This window comes from Pyxicephalus adspersus, chromosome 2 (genome assembly GCF_032062135.1).
Source record: "Pyxicephalus adspersus chromosome 2, UCB_Pads_2.0, whole genome shotgun sequence".
Classification (NCBI taxonomy): Eukaryota; Metazoa; Chordata; class Amphibia; order Anura; family Pyxicephalidae; genus Pyxicephalus; species Pyxicephalus adspersus.
The window spans coordinates 73,778,395-73,801,921 of NC_092859.1; the positions used below are offsets into that span (position 1 = coordinate 73,778,395).

The 23,527-nt window shown below is 37.3% G+C and overlaps 1 protein-coding gene across 4 annotated transcripts in view; it reads right to left on the reverse strand.

The window, feature by feature from the left end:
- DBN1 (drebrin 1) overlaps positions 1-6,175 on the reverse strand; it is a 50,409-nt gene extending 44,234 nt beyond the window's left edge. For all 4 annotated transcript variants that reach the window (XM_072401012.1, XM_072401011.1, XM_072401010.1 and 1 more), the window contains exon 1: positions 6,017-6,175. In XM_072401012.1, coding sequence (XP_072257113.1) covers positions 6,017-6,102 — 86 coding nt within the window. In that variant the 5' untranslated portion in view covers positions 6,103-6,175. The remainder of the gene's footprint in view (positions 1-6,016) is intronic.
- Positions 6,176-23,527: the final 17,352 nt, after the last annotated feature.

Consider the following 23,527-nt stretch of genomic DNA (forward strand, 5'->3'; position numbering starts at 1 on the left):
TGTATAAAAAACTTTTATATTATTTATTAGTATTTATAGACTTACACTTTATATGCAGTACTTGATTTACACCAAAAGATTCTTAAAGCAAACAGCTGCACCATATGGTTCAAGATTGTACCAGCAGAATTGCAAAACTCACCCCTGAAGTTTTGGAATGTCCTTTATGTGCCCTACTAGATAGTGTACAATGTGTGACCAACCAATAACCAGGTGCAAAAATGCCATGAGGGAGAAAAAGGAAGGGGGGGGGGGGAATATTAGAGAACACAATCTAGCCATTATTCTTTTATATAAGAAAAAGGAAGGGGGGGGGGGGGTACCAATGCCTACCGGTAATGAAAGATTTGCAAAGGTTTCTGCAAAGGTTTAGGTACAATATGATATATTTTTTATCTTCTACTCAGTTTTGATCTTGTTCTATGAAATCTGAGAAAATGCAGGTGTAATTTAATTCATGACATCAAATATAGTTTTCTGACATTGAAAGGTTTGCTGATGGCAGAAACTTAATGTAATAACTTTCTGCCAATTCCCAGTGCATGGCCCAAATATAAAAGTTCATTTTAATCAAAGATTAGATCAGAATTTAATGTAGCTCTCCTGCGGAACATTCATAATATCTAATGGACCGTTACAAATAAATAATTCTAAGCAGAAGGAAAGAAGGTCTTACAAAGGTGGCCACTCCTTAGAATCAGCTCATTTTCCCATTATCAATTTATACCAGTTGTGTGAGAAAGTGTCCACACCTAATAAAACACAAGGCCAGGATGGGCTGATCTGATTCCTAGCAGAGAAAATCAATAAGTTATCACTTCAAGATGTCATCTATTCCTAAAGTTTAAGATCAGGAAAAAAAATTTGTATTTTTCTCTAGTAAAATTCTTAAACAAGAAAAAGAAAAAATGTATATATATCGTACATGCCATGAACTATAGGGCACCTTATAAGACATGCTCACAATGTTTCAGAACACAAACTGAACACTGAACATTTCTCCCCAAGGCTTTAAAAAGAAAAACCCAATTAAACAGACAGCCAATGCTTGTTTAAAAGAACAATACGGCTCAAGCTCAAAATTTTGCCTTTCATGAAAATAAAGGCAACATAAAATAGCTTAAAGCAAACAAAAATCCTATATTGAAAACTACCTACCTATTCTGCAGCTAATATTTGATCTTTTAAAGAGCTAAGATTACCGAAGAATCTTTAGTTTCTAACACACTTTTATTGTGAGCTGGGCTTCCCTTCACCAACTACTACATGAGTTTTGTGTTCTATAGTGACATAGGGTCCTGCGGATGAACACCCGGAGGTACTGGGCATACGTCAGATGCTGAAGAGCAGCAAGTGTAAAATATTTTTTCGTATGCACTTTAAATTTAGTGAACAGCCAAAACAATCACAATGTAACAAAAAAGTTGTGCTGAAGTCCAAAAGTCAGCTTACTTGACCTTAAAGGATTGGTCCGTCCAAAACCGATATTCCAGGTTTAGGTAACGTGCATTAAACCACCTGACATGTCTGTTGGTTTTACCTGTTGTAGACATTATGTGGATTTCTATTCTCCATGTTAAATTTCTTATCCATTTATATTCAGAATACAGAGGTACTGCCACGTGCAACGCTAAGTAGGAACACCCCAAACATGTGTATGGATTGGTATAAGGTTAGAAATTAGGACAGAGAGATCATGTTTTAGAAAACATAAAGAATGCCAGTGGCTGATTTAGCCTTACACTTTTGGACGAACCAACTCTAATCCAAAAATATAGGCTGTAAATAAACAATGTTACACTGCAGTGTTAACAAACCAATCCACACATTGAGTGGCGGTGATGTTCCATTGATTTGGTTTCGTATACATTTCCTGAGAAAATTTCCTTTTAGTTGCAATGTTTCCTGTAAACCCTATGAGGGGCCATTCATCGTTTTTCTAATAGTGCATAACTGGACTTCAGAAAGCTTCTGATGGGCAGATTTGGATATCCCCTGGCCTACATTTTGTGTGGTGTGCTCACAATAAAAAAATAAAACTCTGAACAAGAATTCTGTGTCAATTATATCCACTTCCATGTTAAACTTTGACTTTACCTGTAAAGCTGATTTATAAAACACATTACCAGTTCTAATATACACCTAATGTGGACTACATATAAATATAGATTATAGACTACAAAAAATAATTTTTTTTCACCAATATGAAAAACATAATGAGATAGCAGTAAAGTTGAAGTTTTTATTGCTGAGGTATTAAACCAAGTAGTATTCATGACTAGATACCAGCTGCTGCTGCCAATGATCAGGTAGAAATACAATGTAGAGGTACAAGACACAGCTGTATCCCCCTAGACTAAGCAGAATGTGTAATAAACTCCAAGCCAATCTCAGCACCAACTGGATACGGTGCTCATATTTCATAAATGAAGGGAAACAAAAAAGGAACAATGCCTGCTAATGGATTTCTTTACACATGGCTTTATAACACTAAAGAAACAAATAGAAATAATCACAAAACAATAATAATACCTAAGCTGTGTTAGGGGATGGTTTATAGAAGATCAAGTCATTCATCAAGTCAGTCATTGAAAGTAAAGAAGAAAAAAAGGTTTATGGAAGTGGTATTCAACCTTTGATAGTCTGAATCCCAAGGGTCCCAGTTCCAGGATTCAGTCTTCTCATCTGGAATTGTTATGGAAACCAAAAAGAAGTGGCTGTCCATTAAATGTATTACATTTCTGACAGAGGATCTTAGGAAGACACTCTAGGACCATGTTTAGGATAACAAACCACAAGCAAAGCAGGACTCGTAAACAAAAAAAGGTAAAACAAACAGATATTTGTAGTCTAAAGTATATCTCTAGCCAAAACAACTTTTGTTTGGAAAACAAAGGGAAAGGTTAGAAGGTAAATTCAGTTTTTGTTGATGTCTGTGTCTCCACTGCAGAGATTCACGCACTTCATTTGTCATTGAGACCGAAGTCACCAGCAAATAAAATGATGGCAAAACCGAAATGGTATAAGTCACGAACAGTGTCAACTATTTAAAAGGAAATTTCACTTTACGGTTTTCTCCCTAACTGTGCATCACAGATTCAGGAGGACAGCAAAAAAAAATTCAGGGAATAAACAAAAATGCCTGGGATGGAAAATTAACTAGAAATCCAAAATGTGTTATGAGGTGATATCCTCCAATGGGAATTACTGCAACAAATGCCCAAGATGGAATTCCTACTTACTGTGGAGAAAAATAAATAAATAACTGGTTTGTCTATAGGCATACTTTAAAAAGAGGAGGAACTACTACAAGGCCAGATGTCAAGTAAAAGTGGAAAGAGGATTCTTCTTGCGAAAGAAAAATGTGAGAAACAAGTGAGAAAGGTCAGAGAGGAAAGGCAGATTGAGGAACAAATAAAAGAAAAACCTACATTACCAGACACTGCTAACCTCTCCCAACACATTCAAGCTGTCTGGCTTTCTTCAGGCTTACACATTTTAGTCACTTACATTGACAAAATGCAGAGCAATTAAAAGAATGTCAGAATCTTCATCTACATTTAAATAGGAGGTGCGTGGATGGTGGATGGTGCATCCAGTATTAAAGCCTGTGGCTTATCATATAAACCAGCGCAAGGCAAGTAGCTTCAAAAAGAAGAACCTACCAATGAGTATTTTCCTCCTGACAGAATTTCTGATGATTAAGGAAGACAAGGAATAGGGAAAGACTAGCAGAGTAGAAGACAAAGGGGTGTGGCAGAATTTTAGGAACTGCAGCTAAAGATAAGAGGCCACAAGCCTCATGGATGAAGAATATCAGGCAAAATACCCTAAAAATGCATACCAAAGACACAACAGTGCTGAGGAAAAGTCGCAAGGACCAGTGACATTTCAGTTTTGTACCAGTCTTTCAATAGCATTAATGATGGAACCTTTGTACCAAGATGCTGTGATTGGCAAAGGATGATTTTCCACTAGAACATGCTGGCACAAGGATGGAACAACCCTTCCTACACGTGCCGGTCATCTGTTGGATTCAGGAAGTGTTGTTGTTGCTCATGGAAGGAATAATGCTCTATTCATTTTCAAAACCTTTACTGGGACAATTGTAAAATGGTTGGTTGCTATAGACTACAAAAATCATTTACATATGACATAATATTATATAATAGACAAAATATACGATGCTGCAAGTAATCTTCAGATACCAAAAGACAAAGGCAACAGCACGTGGAGCAGTGCCGAGATCAACAATTAACTATATATATACATATATGTATGTGTGTGTGTGCACCAAGGCATGACATAAAAAATAAAAGAACATGAAGCATGTATAATTCTAAAAGGTGGATCAGCACCATCTTTACCAGCGATCACAATGATTATTCAGTTATCTGTAGAGAAAGGTGACGGTATGTCATTGGAGTTACAGTCAATGGGGAGACAGATGTTTGTGACATAGGACAGAGGACCAGAACAGCAAAGCATTTAAAATCAAGGTAAAAGGCGACAAAGTGGGAGGGGCAATAGTAATACTGTACAGTGGACAAGAAACAAAGAACAAGAAAAGAAAAGGTTTTCTTGAAGACAAAAAAAAAGGGGGGGTGGATGAGGTAATACACAGTATGATTGAGGAATGCGAGCAAAGAACACGATTCACCGGACAGAGCTGGCCCAATGCTTTGGTAACTAGATCTGCATCATCCCCCTAGCTAACACCCACTGATTCCTTCCAGAGAACTAATCTATTTCATGTCTAGCGCTCCCATTCCCAAGGCATGGCGTTCACCTCCAAAAAAGGTGAATTAAACCCATAAGTCTAAAAATGAAGTTAAAGCAAAAAGCTGATCTCAACCATTTTTTTCACATGCTGTAATCGTTTGTCTGATCTCACCCTAACAGACTCACACCCCCCACCATCATCACCATCAACCCTCCTAGATTCTTGACAGACCCACCCAAATGTAAGTTCTCAATGTCTCCCCAAGGTCTCCCCCCACATGAAACCCCCTAAATCATCTCAGATAACACAGGAAAAAAAAATCTGGTCTCTCTCCTATCCTGTGACCCACCCTCCCTGCTCACCAGTAATGTCCTCCAATTCCCTTTCTGCAGCTAAGCAGACACAAAGAAACAGATCTAACACAGCAGCCCCCATTCAGCCCCTCTGCACAGCTCAGCATCCTAACCAGCCTGGGCATTGTACATCAACCCATCTGCCTGCTACACCCTCCTGCTATTAATGGAGTCTCACTTAGAGCAATGCAGCTTAATGTGAACAATAAGGATCATGAATGGAATAAATACAAAATGTGATCACAAACCAGCAGAGGTGATGGGTTGTTTAGTAATTGTCAGTCTTCTAGCAGAACCCACGTTTGGTTACTGCAGCACAATCTGATTTAATGACATGCATCAGAACAATGAGACTCTTTAGTGCATATCTTAGATGGGCCAGATCATTGTCATGTTTGGTGCAGATCATCAATGAGTACAACATCCATTATACTGGTGTGTCCTTATCATGTGCATGTAAATAAATATGCACAGCCTGCTATAAGTCATGTTATGGATTCATTGCATCCTCTTTCTCCATTCTAATAACACACCCCTGCACTGGACTTGCTCCAAGCTGTGCCCTATATTCCATACAGTCAGCAGGCACCCCAATCCCTACACTGCTCTGGTAATGGCCCCTCCTACCACAACCCTGCCCTGCTCCTCCACATTACCTGATGTACTGCACCATCTAATCATATGCACCCCCATTTCACTTCATCCCTTCGTGCCATTAACCCAGTGTACTGCAGACAGTGCTGCATATTGCATTCTGATGAATGCTTCTGTGCAAGGCAATGCCCTGCAACCCTCCAGCAGCAGGTGCCCGGTGCACCCCAATTCTGCACCATAATGCAGTGCCCATACACGTGCATGCTCCCACATAGATGCCCAGCGACATGTAGCAGCACCTGGCACCCCAGCCTGAACCCTGTGCCAAACACTGGCTCCCACTCACCAGTCTATGGAGTTTTGTTCCTGGATGACATCCTGATAGGCAGCCAGCAGCTCCAGACGGTGGGCTTTGAAGCTAACGGAGGCCATGCCGGCTGCAGGCTGACTGAGTGCCGGGGGATGGAGAGACAAGGCAGCGGACTGGGATGAGAAGCAGAGAGATGGAGGGGGCTGTGACTGCAGCTGGGGAGGGGCTGAGGGCGGGAAATATGCCGGGTCCTAGTGCACCTCACAGCTCAGGACTCCCTAATGGAGGCACAAATATTCCACACATAAATATTATAATGTGTGTTTACACTACCCTGTCATGACACAAATGAGGGGAATGACTCTCTTATTGTTATAAATGTTGGGATGTCTGGCTTCACACGTTAATTACAAACAAAGATGGCAGCAATGTAAAAAAATGGAGTCTTTTTATGACAAAGATGTTCCTTCATACACACGTTTATGGGGCCCATTCACACTTGTCATTTCTAGTGTAATGTGTGTGATTTTTTGGGCTACCAATGGGCACAAATTTGTGTTGTCAATGCCGAGTACCGCAACATGCATTGTGCTGCATTTCCTAATTGAGAATGAATAGCACCACAATGCGCTAACCTCAGTATATATCACCACAGTAGACATTATAAATAGGCCCATAAACTCAACTCCTGTCAAATATTTAAAAACATTGATTAAAACGTAAATTGGAGCTGTTTTTTCTGACATAAGATGTGTATATCTGTCTGTTCGGTCCTGAGATTTCTGCAGCTTTACCCTATAACATTCTGACTGACAGGACATGATTTTTTATCTTTTATATTCAGGTCTTTCCCTCCTTACCCTATAACTAGATGCTGGGCTCTGCCAGGGTATGCAAGGGAATGGTACCAGGTGAGTAGGTAGGTACTCCTAATGCTGTAATAAACAAAAAACATTTTGTATTTATCAATACATTACTTTGTGTCAGCACAATGCCAATCACAGCACATGTATTCTATGTGGCACATAATGTTATATGTTTAATAACAAATCTGTTTCACCCCTTTCTAATTACCTATTTGCAGTTCCCTGCCTTTGGTTATGTGCCATGTCACATTACTTTAATCTCCTGGGAGATGCATTGATCACAAGTATAAATGGGGAAACAGTTTTATTAATTTGCACATAATAATAATTATGTACCATATAGCCCAGACAGCTGTACAGGCCAAGGCACGATTCCATTTATGTGGGCCTGTCATTACAATTCACACTACACCCTAAAGGGGAATAGCATACCCTTACGTGTCAGTAAATCCCAGTTTATTTTAGGACGAGGCTCTGGAAATATACTAGATCTGTATATGTGATCTTCTTTTGACTATTTAACAAAAGATTCCAAATAGCAGATCATTCAGGTACCGGTGTTTCCATGTCCTTTCTGCATTGCATAGTGTATGGCTTCTAATACTGTCCTCCAGAATGCTCCTCCATGACTTACATACCTCCATACCTACCTAGGGTGCAGCTCATTGGCTTGTGCGGGCACATTTGATTATTCCTTGGGGGCTTGGAGCTCTCCAGACATGGCCCTACACTCACCGACCTCTTTATTGGGTGCATCGTGCTAGTAAAAGGTTGGACCCCTTTTTCAGAATTACCATAATTCTTCATGACATTGATTTAACAAGATGCTGAAAATGATCCTTCAAGATTTTGGTCTATATTGACATGGTGGCATCTTGCAGTTTAGTTAGCTGTTCATGATGCAAATCTTTACCACATCCCTGGATTGAGATCTGATGACTATGGAGACATTTTGACTACAGTGAGCTTATTGTCATCATCAGGAAACCAGTTTGAGATGATTTGAGCTTTGTGACTTGGTGTGTTATCCTGCTGGAAGTAGCCATAATAAGATGGTTACAAAGGGTGGATATGGTCAACAATAATATTAGGGTAGAATGTGACATGTAAAAAATGCACAGTTGGTACTAATGGGGTCAAATGGGCAAAGAATATCACTCAAATGATTACACCACCAACAACTTGAACCATCAATACAAGGCAGGATGGATCCATAGTTCTATGTTGTTGATGCCAAATTCTGACCCTACATTTGAATATCACATCAGAAATTGAGACATGTGAGCCAGGCAACGTTTTTTCCAATCTTTTTTGTCTAAATTTGGTTAGCCTTTGTAAATTATAACCTGAGGTGCCTGTTCATATCTGACAGGAGTGGCACTAGGTGTTGGCTCCTGCTGCTGTAGCCCATCTGCTTCAAGTTTTGATGTGTTATGCATTAACAGATGCTCTTTTGCATACTTAGTGAATTACTATTGCCTTTCTGTTAGCTCAAAGCAGTCTGGCCATTCTTTTTTGACCTATGGTATCATAAAGGTATGGGGCTGGGGCTCACCTTTGTCAGTCCATTCTTTGTAAACCCTAGAGATAGTTGTGGGTGAAAATCCCAACAGATCAGCGTTTTCTAAAATTCTCAGACCGGTTAGCCTGACACCAACATGGCCTGATACCAACATGGCCTGATAACCATGCCATGTTCAAAATAACCCTTTTTCCCTATTTGTATGTTCAGTTTGAACTTTGGTAAGTCGTCTTGACAATGTTTACATGCCTAAGGCTACGTACACACGTGCAATTGTTCACATCCGATTATCGGCTCAGAGCCGATATCGGACAAGAATCTGGTGTGTGTACAGCGCCTGTTGTCCATTGTCTGAACAACCGTCCTGGTGGATCCACGGACAATGGACAACGAACTATCCTAATGGAAGTAAAGGGGGGAAAGCGCAGTAGGGTGCCGCTTTCTCGTTCTCCCCCCTCCCCTGTATGTACAGCACTTGTTCATGCATCGTGCAGTTATTAGTCGTTGGAAAGAATCGTGAAAGATGTTGAGTTTCTGTCATATGATTGGTTGATTACATTAACAATCCCAAAAACATGCAGTATTGGTAATTGGTTTTCCCTCAGAATTGACCTTAGACTACATTAATGACGAACGACTATGGTAGGGACATTAGATTGTGAACTCCTTTGAGGGACAGTTAGTGACACGACTATCAACTTTGTACAGCGCTGCGTAATATGGAGCTATATGAAATACTGTGTAATAATAATAATATTAATAATAATATTAATTAACAAGCAGTTTAACAATTCTACCTAAAAAAGTGGGCGTTGAGTGTATGTAATTTTTTCAATGTTTGAAAAGAAGTGCATGATGTATGGAGGACACTTCACATGCTTACTATATTCATATAAACCCCAACATCAGATCCTAGAACGCAGAGTAATTATTAAAATTATGTGACCCCCTAATGAAAAGTAAGTGAAAACAGCAATTGATAACATGAAGAAATTGGTTTACATGTACTTTAGTTTAGTTACATAGTGGGTTAGGTTTAAAAAGACATAGGTCCATTAAGTTCAACCACTATGACTTGCTTGTTCCTTTATGTTTTTCTCTCTGGCCTAATACAAATTCTCTCTTGATAAAGCCAAATGTTTGCAAACATCTTCCCTCCAAAATTGCAACATCTGCAGGCTTCCTCACCAGCACTGACAACTTTTCCCAGTCTTCCCCTGGGTTTGCCATCTAAGATCACCTTGATTGGCTTGATAAGGATAACATAATTTATTTTCTTGTGTTTGGATTTATGTATCATGGAAAGGTGTCAAAAGAAACTGTTACTAGTGGGCTACTTGAATACATTTTTGGAATTAAAAGTTTGTAGAAAATAACTGAAATGATGTGTGACAGCTGCTCAGTTCCTCTTGCTGGACTCACAGGAAATGAAAGGAATAACAGAGCACTGTTCTGCCCAAAGAGGATCACCACCACTAGACTTTCATGACAGGTTTGCTTTATATGGAATTAGTGGAAGGAATTCTGCACCATTTATGTTTATGACACTGTTAGACCACAAATTGTTTAATTTCACAAATGCATAGTTGTTATATATTATGATCAATACAGCAATTTGCAGCCAGATTGGAAGATGATCTCAGATATGTGGGAAGCCCCCACTGTCCCTGCTGTCCACTGTTGTGTAAACCAATCCCCTGAGATAACTGGTTATTGGGAGCATCTGCTAGCTTCTCCTTTGTCTCTATTGATATGAACAGAAATGTTTACCTGAACATTTTCTGTTGCGTTAAGCTTCATATAGAAGATCAATAATTGTTGCTAAAAATTATTATCAGTCATGTTTAAAGCAACAGTGGAGTAAATGAACGCTGTACACACAGCATGCTGTTCTTTGGGGAGTGGAGGAAGAGCAGGAGGTGGTTTGGCGCTCTGGCAAGATAACATCATGGGACTGCTGTACTAAGGCCATATTTTTTACCTAGGACAATCACAAATATTCATCTTAGGCAATGAAAAACTAGTGTCTGTAGGAGGGTTTTGTGCAAGTAGATTATAAATGTACATGAACCTGCTGTCATATGTCTTTGGGCAGCCTTAGCATTATGACTATTTTGGCTTGTTGATTTTCAGAAGATCCATTGAGATTATGTTACCGAGCCAGCTGAGATGTAAATAGTGTGTTTATGAATTGGGAATTGTAGTCACAGGTGTGCCTTTCCTATTCAGGACAGCTGTCTCAGCCAGGGACAAAATATATTGATTAGAATTTCTCCTTCAAATGTACTGTTATAGAAGACATTAAGGTGTTTAGGGAAAAGAATGGCTTTTTCAGGCAGAATGGATTTAATAAAACTATGACTTTATAGATGTATCTTGACACAACAAGGCAATATTTAATTAGAATAAGACAAAATTATTGTACTACTAGACAGAGTTTTGCTCTAGTAGTTTAGAACAGAATGGTAATGGGTCTAGACATAAGTCAGCTAATCCATAAACATACATAAAAATCAAGGCATATTAGGTTAAATATTCCAATCAAAAAAGAACAATATAAGAAAATCAATCAAAAGTGTCTCAAATGCATTTCACCCTATGGCTTCCTCGGGGGACTAATAGGAGACTCTCATTGGATTGATAAATACAATATACACAAAAAGGTTATATTATCCAATGTGTAAGCCTGGATATGTATAGGCTATTCATTTACACGCAAGACAATGTGGTCAAAGATTGTGCACTGCTCTATGTAGTGAATAAGCAAAATGTATTTTTCTACTTACACATGTATTTCCTTTGTTTCAGATCGTGTCTGGCTCCGCTGTTTTTTGTCGTAACTGCCTAAACAACCCTGATTCATTTTGTTATATCTGTGGCAGTTTCACCATTCCCAGTCAAGGGGCGAACATTAGCACATTTGTAGAGCAAGCCTATTTGGCATATTTCAAAGTTAAACTTGGTGATCAAGATAAGTCTTGGGCCCCTCATAAGGTGTTTAAATGGTGTGTAGAGGGTATACGGATATGGACAAAGGGAACACGTCATAAAATGCAATTTGGTATACCTATGGTTTGGAGATCATTTCAGTGACTGTTACTTTTGTATAGTGAAAACTTCAGGATATAACAAGAAAAATTAATGTAACATTTAAAGTATCCTAGTCTACCATCAGCTATACGCCCAGTGGTTCATTGAGATTAAATCCCAGTTACGGTTTTCGTTACACTACCCACTCTTGAAGAACAAGATTATGGTGATGAACTAGGTGACAACAGTGATGAAGAGTTTGAAATTGAAGAGGAATTTGTTCGTAAGGGATTTGATTAGCTTGAGTGATTTGGCACATGATTTGGGACTAATAAGAAGGCTTCAGAACTCCTAGCGTTCTGACTGCGTGAGAAAAACTTACTTAAAAAGGAACTAAGGTATTGTATTTCGAACCAGGGAAAGTATATTTCTGCAGTACTTTGAAACTCACAGTGGCTTTGTATATTGCCATAACATACCTGGTTTATTGGTGAAATTGGGAATTCCAATCTATAACTCAGCTGAATGGCGACTATTCTTCGATAGCTCAAAGCGGAGCTTAAAGTATGTCCTTTTTCACAATGGCAATATATTTGGGTCTATACCATTTGGCCATTCAGTTTCTCTTTGTGAAGAATATGCAAACATAAAGAGAGTCATTGAGTTGTTGCAATATCACCAACACTATTGGGTCATCTGTGTTGACCTTAAAATGGTATGCTTCCTTCTTGGTCAGCAACGCGGATACACTAAGTATCCCTGTTATCTGTGCATGTGGGACAGCAGAGCTCGTGAGAGGCATTGGGTAGAAATGAATTGGCCTCCAAGATCTGCCCTAAAACCAGGTGATCCAAACATTCTACATGAGCCACTAGTTGATAGAAAGAATATTATATTCCCACCTCTGCATATGAAACTGGGTCTGATGAAGCAGTTCGTTAAAGCTTTGCCAACTGAAGGAGACTGTTTCAAGTACCTCATTTTGGAATTTCCTAGCCTGTCATTTGAAAAAATAAAGGCCGGTGTGTTTGATGGTCCACAGATTCGGCAGCTCATCAAAGATGAACATTTCATCAGGACAATGGCAGAAGTTGAAAAGAATGCTTGGTTATCATTCAAAGCCATTGTCAAGGACTTTCTTGGAAACACACGAGCAAATAATTACACAGAAATTGTCCGGAAACTCTTGGAGAGCTACAAAATGCTTGGTTGCAATATGAGATGCAAGGTGCACTTTCTGCCATCTTTCTGTCATGCTACCACACTTTATGAGTTATTGAGCTAGAAAAAGCATGCATATTAGGAAAATCACAATTATTTTTCTGCATCCTTGTTCAGGGAAAGTGAAGGCAGACCACTAGAATTATCAGAAGGAGAGATCAGCAAGGGCAGCTTCCACATCTAATAAGAGCATAAACTTTACTTAAATAGATTAGGCCGCTATGTGAATGTGTGGTGTCTGCATCTGGTGCATTCTCCCAATAAGTAACATTTCCATGTGACTCATCACTGAGTACAATTCCTCATACACTGACACAAAACAGGGAATACAGTATGCAGTGTGCTCTGAATGTACAACCACCACATTGTCTCATATCTTTCTACATTAGCTACCACTTATCCACACAGCTCAGATTAGGATAAAGAAGGATAAAAATCCAGAAAATTACATCAGTAAAAAGAAAAGAGACGGGAGGAATTAGTTTTACTAGTAAGTGCTACGCTGATTTAGGAATAGTCATTATCAAAGGAATACAGTAAATATTCTTCAGTAATACTTATAACTAACATCTTATGCTAGATAATGACAGCCATAATTAGGGCTTTCAGCAACAACAGCCTTAGTTAATATTAACAGCAATTTATTTATTTGAGAATTTTTTTGGCTATTGTAACTGCAGGCTCCCTGTTTTTGTCTTTTTTTGTATGTTTTTGCCCCATGTCCACCCTATGACATACTAGGCATGTACATAAAGTAGCAGTGCTAACAGGGGTAACATAAATGTATTAATTAAATTCTGGTTAGCCAATATATGGACAACAAACAAACAGCAAATGTGAAAATAAATGAGTAAGCAACCTCTGGATTTGGGGGTTGGGTATATCATTGATTAAATTAGCAATATGCTGGGCATTACACACTCCATGCTAGCTTACTGTTTGTATATTGTAATTGCCTTAAATGATTTTAAAGGTTGTGAAATGATAAACCGTGTGTAATCTGCACAATTCCCATATGTTTATCACAATCTAGTCATGCTCTGTCTGATGGGTTTAATACATACTTTGTGTAAGGTACTTGTTATAGGCATTTTATTTGGTTTGTGTTTATTACAACTGAGCTGTCTATTTATGGCCAATAAAAGTCATATTTTCATTTAATCTTCATCTGATACTGTTCTTGACATAGACTTTTGACCTATTCCCTGTAATTCACACCTATCTCTGTCTTTTACAGAGCACTGCAGCTGAGATCAGGAATTATTTCAGTGTACCCCTCTTTAATACAAGGGGGAAAAGTACTTTGAGGAAAGTGTATGGGAACTGTGTGACTGATAAACAAGTGAAATCAGAATAATTAGTTCCAGTCATAAACAGGCAATTTCTTTCCTGTTGTTGTAAAAAAAAAAAGGCTGCCTATTTTCTAGGCACGATAAAAGTAAGACAAAATAAATTCTGACTGTGCCCATGCTATACAAGGTTCCTAATTTTGGAAAAAGCTTGGATTCCAAACATTTCTAAATCCATTTGGATGTTTTGACAAATCTGACCACTCTTACACACTGATTTTTTTCTGTCCAATAACCTTTAGCAGGAATATTCGGTTCATTTACATTTCATAAAGTTTGTTTACATGTTATCACAATATGTTAGATTAGGGACATGAAAACTTCTAAACCCATCGGAGTGGTTCCCCATCATGTATTCACTATGTCAGTTAAAACCATATCAATACATATATGTATATATATGCTATATAATAATATATTTGTAGTATGTAATTTAGTTACATAGTTGTTTTCACAGTAAATAATATATGTTGATGCTTCTAAATTTGGCCTGGACATCTAAGCATCAATGACCTCCTCACGAACTGGTTAATCCAGTGCTATATGTCTCAATTTTCTGGCTGTGCAGTGTCTATAATGTAAGTAAATCACTTTATTGACTGTGCAGGATTACAAATTGTTTAGCACATAAAACAGTAAAAATTGAAGTATTTCTAATTTGCATTTGGATGTCTGTCAGGACCTTCAAGTAAAATTTTATCTGAATTAGCAGGAGATATTTCCCTGCAGAAATATAACAAGCATGTTTCTTGTTAGGCATAATTCAATGTTTAGCAAGACATTTATTTGCATTTTTAATGACTTATGTTTGTAATTTCTTTTAATAAATTTATCTGGATAGAGAAAATTAATGTATTTTTAACTTGGACTAGAGAGAAAGCAGGTTTTACTGCCCTATCCCCTTTAGTTGCATTTTTACTGGAAAAAATGTGTCATTGCAACCAAATATGGGAGGATATGTTTCCCCATGGGAATGCAGGACTGAAGAGGAAGCCTGATTTCTCTGCTATAATTAACTTGCTGGCTAAATGTGGGAGCTGTGAAGACACCTCTGTGGTGGGGTGACAATACACTCCTCATACATATGCAGCAAGACTTCTCACTGCCTTTATTTCCCTGTTCTTTGCCCATACCAAACACTCAGCACTAAGTGGAAAGTGTGTTTCTGCTGAAATAGTTCAATATAATTTTGAAGCAATGTTAAGGAAAGCTTTTCTTTGTATCCACAACCATAGAATATCACAGCGTGAAGTGGTCTATATTGTGTAGGATGCAGCCACCTCTTAAAAATATACAGGCATTCCTTTGTAAGTTCTGATCAAGGTCAAAAAAACAGGAAGACTATTGTTTCACATACTCTAGAAATCGATGTATTTATCTTAAAGGATGAAGATCCCTATTTTACCACTAACAGCTGTCTAATGTAACAACAATGTTTCATGTTGATCACCAATAATACCTCATGTAATATTCTGTAAAAAATAAAATGTTACACGCACACACGACTCTGTGCCTCACTAATACAGTCAGCTAAAAAGAATGCAGCTCCTTAGGTCTTCATTTTCTTTCTTAAATCTTTAAGTCCTTTTCTTTAGCAGCAATGTAATAGGCTAGCCCTACCAGGTTATTCTCGGGTATGAGAGGGACACACACACTCTCAAACACAGGATACAGAAATGGACAGGTATAGGGGTGAAAGGGTCTCTTATCAGTTCACTGAATGTCAATCTTGGAAATAGCAGGATTGTGAGTAATTCTTATTTCGGTCCTTACTGAGCCAGTTGGCATTTTTCAATTTTCATTGCCCATGCAAATAGTACCAAGAGTATCACTTAATCTTGCCCTACTGCTGTCAGTATCATATTCCACTTTATAGTTTGTGCAGAATTCATATTTTCCAGATAAAAAAATTAGTGTGTACAAACAATAATAAATGAGTGGTAGTAATAAGTATTTAATAACTCATCACCATTCAACAAAAATCAGTAAGCACTCAACACCATTTCCTCCCTAGAAACATATGGTTTGCAGTAATATGCTCATTTGACAAGCCTCAGCTGTCATACTAACAATTAGCATAGGTTAGCATTCCTAATTGTCATGAAGAAGGATGTCTGGTGACTACCTGGTGTCTACATCCTACCAATAATTACAGTGTTTGGCATATGGAGGAGAAACTACTGGTTTTATCCCTAATGATTTTCTGCCCATGAAGAAACCCATGGGAGGAAACATAATACTAGTCACTGATGGTTTAGCTTTAAGATGTACTTTCATTAATATGTATGATGTCACCAGTTGCTTCTTATCAACACATAAATTGCTTTTCTTTAACATTCTCTATGAGCTATAAGAAAATATGTAGACATGATGCAAATGAAGTAATATTACACACTAGGCGCTGTCCTTGGGAAAGTTTGTTTAGTCAAGCAGGGTCCTGTTATCCATTGCCCAGTTCTCTTATCAAGCTTGTTTCACAGTATTCAGATATACTGTAATTATACAACAGAGCAGCCTTGTTCAACTTGAAAAACATATATCTTTGGAGGCCCTTTTCCTTACAAATGTTTAAAAAAGAAAGAGAGCAGATAAGATTTACAAGTCCCAATTTTCTAGAATCTGTACTGTACTGTTAACTGGAAGGGTTAAAGTTTATAAACCTTAAAGTGGACCTAGACTCAAAGTTTTTACTTTGCCTGTGCAGTGCAAGATTCGGTAATGTAGCCAGAAGAAGTAAGAAGAAGATAGAATATGGTGGCGCCCGGTGCTTTCTCCTTACCAGGATGAAGAAGAATTCCAGGACAGCAGAGGACCCGTTCGAGGAAAGGTGCAGCGGATTTGCAGGATTAAAGATAAGTGTGATTTTCTTTTTTTTGTAGTTTAGTCCTGCTTTAACAAGATACAGAAAAGCAGCATAAATGCACAGAATTGTTGTTTTTTTATGAATATTGTCGTGTTTATAAACAGGGGCAGGAAATAATGGGAAATCTCTCTCCAATGGTAAGGGGTACACAACCTTACTTTTTTTAGTAGAGTGGACAAGGCTAGAAACTTTTTTTGTTTTGTTATCACATTTGTATATATTATTGTGTATTACTCTTTTCTTCCACTTTATGTTATGATGAAGCAGCAGAAGATTTTTTTCCATCTGCCAGCAGGATTATTTAAAGGTTTTGTTTCAATAATATAAATTAAAATACTTTAATTATAAAAGAAAGACATAACAGACCACCATGTCTCTCACATATTTACAATTTGATCATCAATTTCATTTGTATTCCATATTACTTTTTTCGTTTTAGACTTGTAGGTGCTAAACTTTGCCGAAAGAACCATAAAAATATTTCAAAGTGGCCAAAGAGCCTGGTAGTAAAACATTATGTAAACCTGGGTTCCAACTTGTATAGAAGCAGTGTGTTCAGCAAGCTTTTACAAAGCATTTACAAACTTTTTGGCAAGCTTTGAGCATCTTTTTTAAGCAATTAAATTTGATGTGTCAGACTTGAATCCAACAGTGGCCTGGACTGAGTGTAATTTATCTTAAGTCAGCTTTGTTTAGTCCACTGAGGGCCACACACCTATAGTGAGGCTTTGTCTACCAAAATCATACAGACTAACTAACCCAAGGAGGGAGTAAATTGGCTCACTGTTGCTGTGCACAACCTGACAGGGCAGCTACATTAAAGTGCACAACATAATAACCATACATTATTTCAAAACAAAAGATGACAGTGATGATCCCTTTTACTGTTTTCATAAGTATTCAATGGGTAAGCACATTCAGTGCAAAGCATCCATATGTATTGGATGTGTTTGTAAATAGTTGTGTTCAAAGTTTTGCTTTGCTGAAAAATATAGGGGTTTAGTTTACCTTTCTCTTGAACTGTTTTCTTAACATTCTTTAGTAACTTAGAAAAAGGTTGGTAAATGTGACCCCATCCCATTATTGATGCCCCAACCTTCTCTCTGCCCTACTTTCATTTATGGGAAGGCCTGCATCACTATGTGCTTGACAATAACAATGCTGTGCTTTTCACGTCCGTGTCAACACTAAATTATGTTCTGGCTGTGCCTTTTTTTGTTTTTATTGGTGCTCATTATTTATCATTTTCTACTTTTTTACTAATGCGTAGCTAAGTACTTAGAGTAACTTTTAACGTTGTTCTTCTATTCTATGTTAAAAATGGAACGACCTTTTCAAGCTCATAAAGTTGCTGTTTATGGCTAACAAAATCTACTGTAAATTATAGTCTGATTTCAGTAGTTCTAGATCAGCCTTTCTAAACCTTTTTAACTTGGCAGAACACTTGTTATAACGTTTAGGTCTTCGGGGAAGTTGTGCTTTAATTACTATATCCACAGCCCACAGTACATTAGTAAAGAATACCACCCTTAAAGATAGCCTGCCTATGGTTTTAGGAACTCCTAGCAACCTCTGAGGAAAACCTGGAGTTCAATGGAACTCACCACAATTCACCACAACACTGGATATTTCCATTTTTGTTAAACCAAGTGAACCAGAAAGCAATAAATATGTGATGAGATTTGCTACAGCACTGGTGAGTCCCCTGTTACTGCAACAATGCGTTTAGAAACAATTCATAATAAATGACAAGGCAATGTAATGTCTTGCACAATTTGCTGTGCATAACTGCAACACACATTAAATGTGTAAATCTAGCTGCCTACTTTAGGATAGGGCTCTGAAATGGACCCTCATTACATATACACTCCATGGTAAAACGACCGTATCAGCATCCATCTACTATGTATGCATATTGTTACATGAACTGTGACCATTGATTAATTGCAGCTATCCTACCATTGCTCTAACTGTAAATCAGGTCTAAATAAAGTCATTCTGCCACATGCATATATTTCTAGGGGATACAAAGCACATGGAGAGTTTATTGCTTTATTGTTATGTAGAAATAAAGAGCAAACTATGTGGTCTGGCAGAATGTGTGATCTGCTGCATTCCTATGACAAGTTCAGAACATTGGGACCACAGTTATATTGATGGAACTATTTGTGTTTAATTATTTTTATATAATCTTCCAAACCAAAGTAATCTATGAGAAATTGCAGTCTGAAATTAAAAACTGAAGCCGCATGTTTCTAACCACACATTCCTTAATGCTGAATTCCATAGGGTTATAAAACATAACCAAGGAATGCAGTTGATTATTATATAAAAAAACATAAATTATAATATATATGTATATGTAAATATATATATATATATATATATATATATATATATATATGTATATATATTTTTAGATGCAAATGGTATATGTACCTATATCCAGGTATCATTCTCTTGTGATCTGCTGTACAGAAGTTAGGGAGAGGAACGGTCAGTACTGGGAGGTGTGCTGCATGCACATGTAGTAAAAAGGAAAGGGGGATAGTGAAAGAGCAGATCAAGTATTTACCCTATTAATTTTCTGCTCTTTATTTGTTGACCAAGTACATATGGGTATAGGGAGCTGACCTATTGCCTAAAATTAACCTGTTCCCAGGTATTGCAAAAAATCTCCTTTGTTAAGACACAAAGCTAAAGCCCATGAAAACAAACTATAACTGACCTTTGTATCTGTAAGCATTGTGGAAAAATTGTTTGGAATCTCAACAGGCAGCCAAGCCTCTTATCAAACAACCAGCAGATGTTTCTAAGCTGTTAGAAGCAACTTAACCCCAACCTTGGAGTCCTTCACAATCTTTAGGTATGAAAAAAAATGATGATTATGGTGAATTGAACAGGTTTTAGTAACCTGTCTGGATAGCTCAAGAACCACTTATAGTCAGCGCCCAATATATTTATGTAATTTGAAATGTAAAAAGTAAATATATTGTGAACAGTGTAAGCTTAGCAGACACACCTTGCAAGGTACAAAAATTATGGTATATGGTTTAAAAAGACAACAAGCCTTCCTATTGTAACTTCAGCTTCCAGTGTCGCGGGTTTATTGGCTAATTCTGTTTACAGGAACTACAACTGAGAAAGGTAGAAATGTATCTAAAATGCAGGTAATTTCTTTAGCTTGCTGCTTTTAATTTTATCTGATATATGAAAAACAATATACCAAATCTGCCTGATGCACAGACAAATGCACAGATGATCAGACAAAAGTTCCAAATTGTTTCCCTGCAGTGTGTTCATACAGTGCTCTACATTCTGTAGTTTAGTATTCATGCTCTGTATCCCAACCACGGATGGCAGTTATACTATAATATCATCTGTGTATAAAGCACATGTTTTTTTCATTACTTTAACCATATTATCCATTATTAAGATTCCAGAAGGATATGCAGTATTTCCTTCACACTATGCAATTCACCACCCTGTTTCTTGAGTATGTTACTATTGAAGAAGCACAGTAAAAATAAACTGTTTGTTAATAACAGCATGTGGTACCTATTGCTAAAACGACCACACACTACATTCAGTGACATTAAAGCTTTACATACTGGAAGTTATATTCAGAGTGTACAACAACAGTAATATAATTTAATTCATAAAAGGCCAATGCAAAACATGGCTCAATAGTGTCTCTTTAATAATAAAGCATAACTCCAGATTTTTTTATTTCAGATTGGATCGAACACAGAAGAGTTGGAATCACATTCACATTATATCCAACACTAAATCTATCAGGAGTTGGGCTTAGTTACCTTACCCATAAATCCCTCACAATCAACTACAAACATGTGAGTATGTGATCATTTTGAACGGATAAATATAACATGATGATGCTGAATATATTCTATATAATTTATACCCACAAATTTTCTACCACTAGAAAAGTAAGACAGCAATATACCCATGGTTCCTGCACAGTCTACAATTAAATCTATCATGCTGCAAATATTTAAAATAAATGAAACTTAATCAAATTATACAGTTGCTCTTTGGCCTTTACCCATTATAGAGACCTCTAAATGTTGATATTGTTATTTTTAAGGTTGCATTAGGATCCATTGAATAAGCCTGTAAGATCCTATTTATAAAAAGATAAGTAGTGTCGATATTATTGTTTTACAAGATGTAAATTTAACATAAAACCCATCCTGCTCATACTCACTGTTCTATAAACTGCCAACAACTATGCAGCATTCCATATGCCTGGGGTGCTATGGTAAGCCTCCTAAAGGTCCCCTATATGTGGGGCCCAGCCATAAGAAAAAAATGGCTATCTCTGTGTATAGTGCATGCTCATAGGACATTTGTAATGCTCTATGTTCTAATGAATGCATGGCATATCAGCAATGACAGCTTATATATTTCTCTCAGCACAAGGTTTTTTTATTATCCAAAGCCAGCTATAAAATTACATGGGGGGAGGGGTGGCATTAATGATCTAATGAGCAAAAGAATGCTCAGAAGTAAAATTGTGAGAACTGGTGGCTACAGAGGAAGCAGGCAGATGGTGAATCTTTAGTTACTACATTTCAGCTTTCATCTATTGATTTTCATCTTTTTTTTTTTTTACATTTCTTTTTTATTAAGCTGGAATGGCTTTGTTATTAAAGCGGAATGTTAGGGTGCTTTGAAGTGTGAGGAGTGACAGATACATACTTAAACACAAAGTAAACATAATTGAACTCTAAAATATTTATGTCATTAAATGTATTTATTTATTTTTTTCAAAAAACTAAAATTAAAGTGAATTTGACAAAAGATCTTTCTTCAAATCAAATGAGTGTTCAGAGATACACCATCCACGAAGTGCATAATTCCCAAAATACTAAAGTATATGGTCAACTTTACATTTTACGTGTTTGTCAACTGAATTTATTGGATTTTTCATCTTTAAATAATATGAATAAAATGTTTGCTTTACTTATTAATTTTCTTCCAGTGTGTGCTCATGACACTCAGCAAACAAATAGTACCATGCTCTCAGGTTTTTTGAATGATGACACCTTTTTGTACAATCCTCAGCCTTCATGTCAGCACTTTAAAGTGGAACTATAGTTCCCCAAATAAAATGACAGACAATTTCCCTTCATAAAAACATAAAACATATTTAATTGCCAATTCACAATAATTTTCTTGAAGTAAACTGAGCTGAGCATGTACAGCTTAGTGCAGGTTGCTGGAATATGCCGGGTATCCCAGCATCTCCTGGGGCTGCTGAAATTTAATGAATGTATAAGATAGATGAAGATCTGACACTCGGAAGAAAATTGGGTGAAGAGTGCAGGCCCACTCTGTAATAAAAAATATCAAAAATGAGATCAGGCAAGTAAGTTTATGGTATTGCAGAAAGGACAGGTAATCTTGGTTGATTTTTTTTAATTAAAAGATTTAGTTCCCCACTTACCTACCAACAGGACTCCCCCCAACCCCCACCCCCCGGCTATTGTCACCTGGTACGTTTTCAATTACCTTGACCCTGGATGTGTAATCCCTTGTCTTAGCCCATGACATCATTACATGGGCTTCAATTAAAAACATGAGGAGTAATTGTTGGGAAAAAAGGGGCTTTCAAGCTGATGAAAACTGATGAGATAAATAAGATAGAAGCAGGAAATTAAACCTAGGCAAAGGAATAAAGTACTGGATCCATTGATGGGCAAAGGTAAATGTGCAGCCTGAACTAACAGTACTAGTTGAGAGTGCCAATACCACTCTGGTGTGGAGTACATCTAATCTAATCCAACACAAAAATATGAAAACTTATACATTAAACTGTGATGGTAAATAATAGTTTTTGGTTAAATGAAAAAGGATTCAGTATAGGAATTTTAAAACTGAAATCTTGGCACGGAACCTTCATTCAAATATATTTATCAATAGCCAAACTGCTTTCTAAACCCAGATGTTGCTTTGAGATATCAACAATATGCTGCTCACAGAGAGCTGAGCTTTGGGAGGGACTGAGCAGGTTCACCCAATATTGGCTGCCTGCAGAAAATTAAGGAAGGGGGCAGATACAAGACCAGTCATTCTAAACAAACAGCAGAGACAGGTCCTAAAGCAGGAAGTTCTTGCACATAGGTGGGATTTCTTGTGGGGTCACAGCACAGATGTAGAAATAAATAGCAAATAACAAAGCACACAAGGTTTTAGGTAAGAATTTACATTCCTCTTGTATTTAGACAATGGTTGCTTATCCTGGATCCCATCTTTATGTACTGTGATAATTTGTGTTGCTTCTAATAACTGAAGTTACATGATATAGAAGGTTTTTGATATAGAGAGAAAAGGTTGAACCTATATGAGATTATACTTCTAGGTATGCATGTTTTAGATTTTTCCTACCTATCCTGGTGACCAGGGCTGTGGAGTCGGAGTTGGAGTCGAAGACAATTTTGGGTACGTGAAGTCGGAGTCAAAAAAAATGTGCCAACTCTGACTACTGTTGAATTTAAATTATAATAAAAAAAAATACAGCAAGTTCAAAGGTCCTATTTCACAAACAATAGTCATAATTAAGTACTACTCTTATTTAAGACTAAAGCCCAGTGCATAGTTATATTTCTACTAGTGTGAAGTTCTACTGAGCTATTATACAACCTGACATTCACATTATTGTAATCTTGATTATGT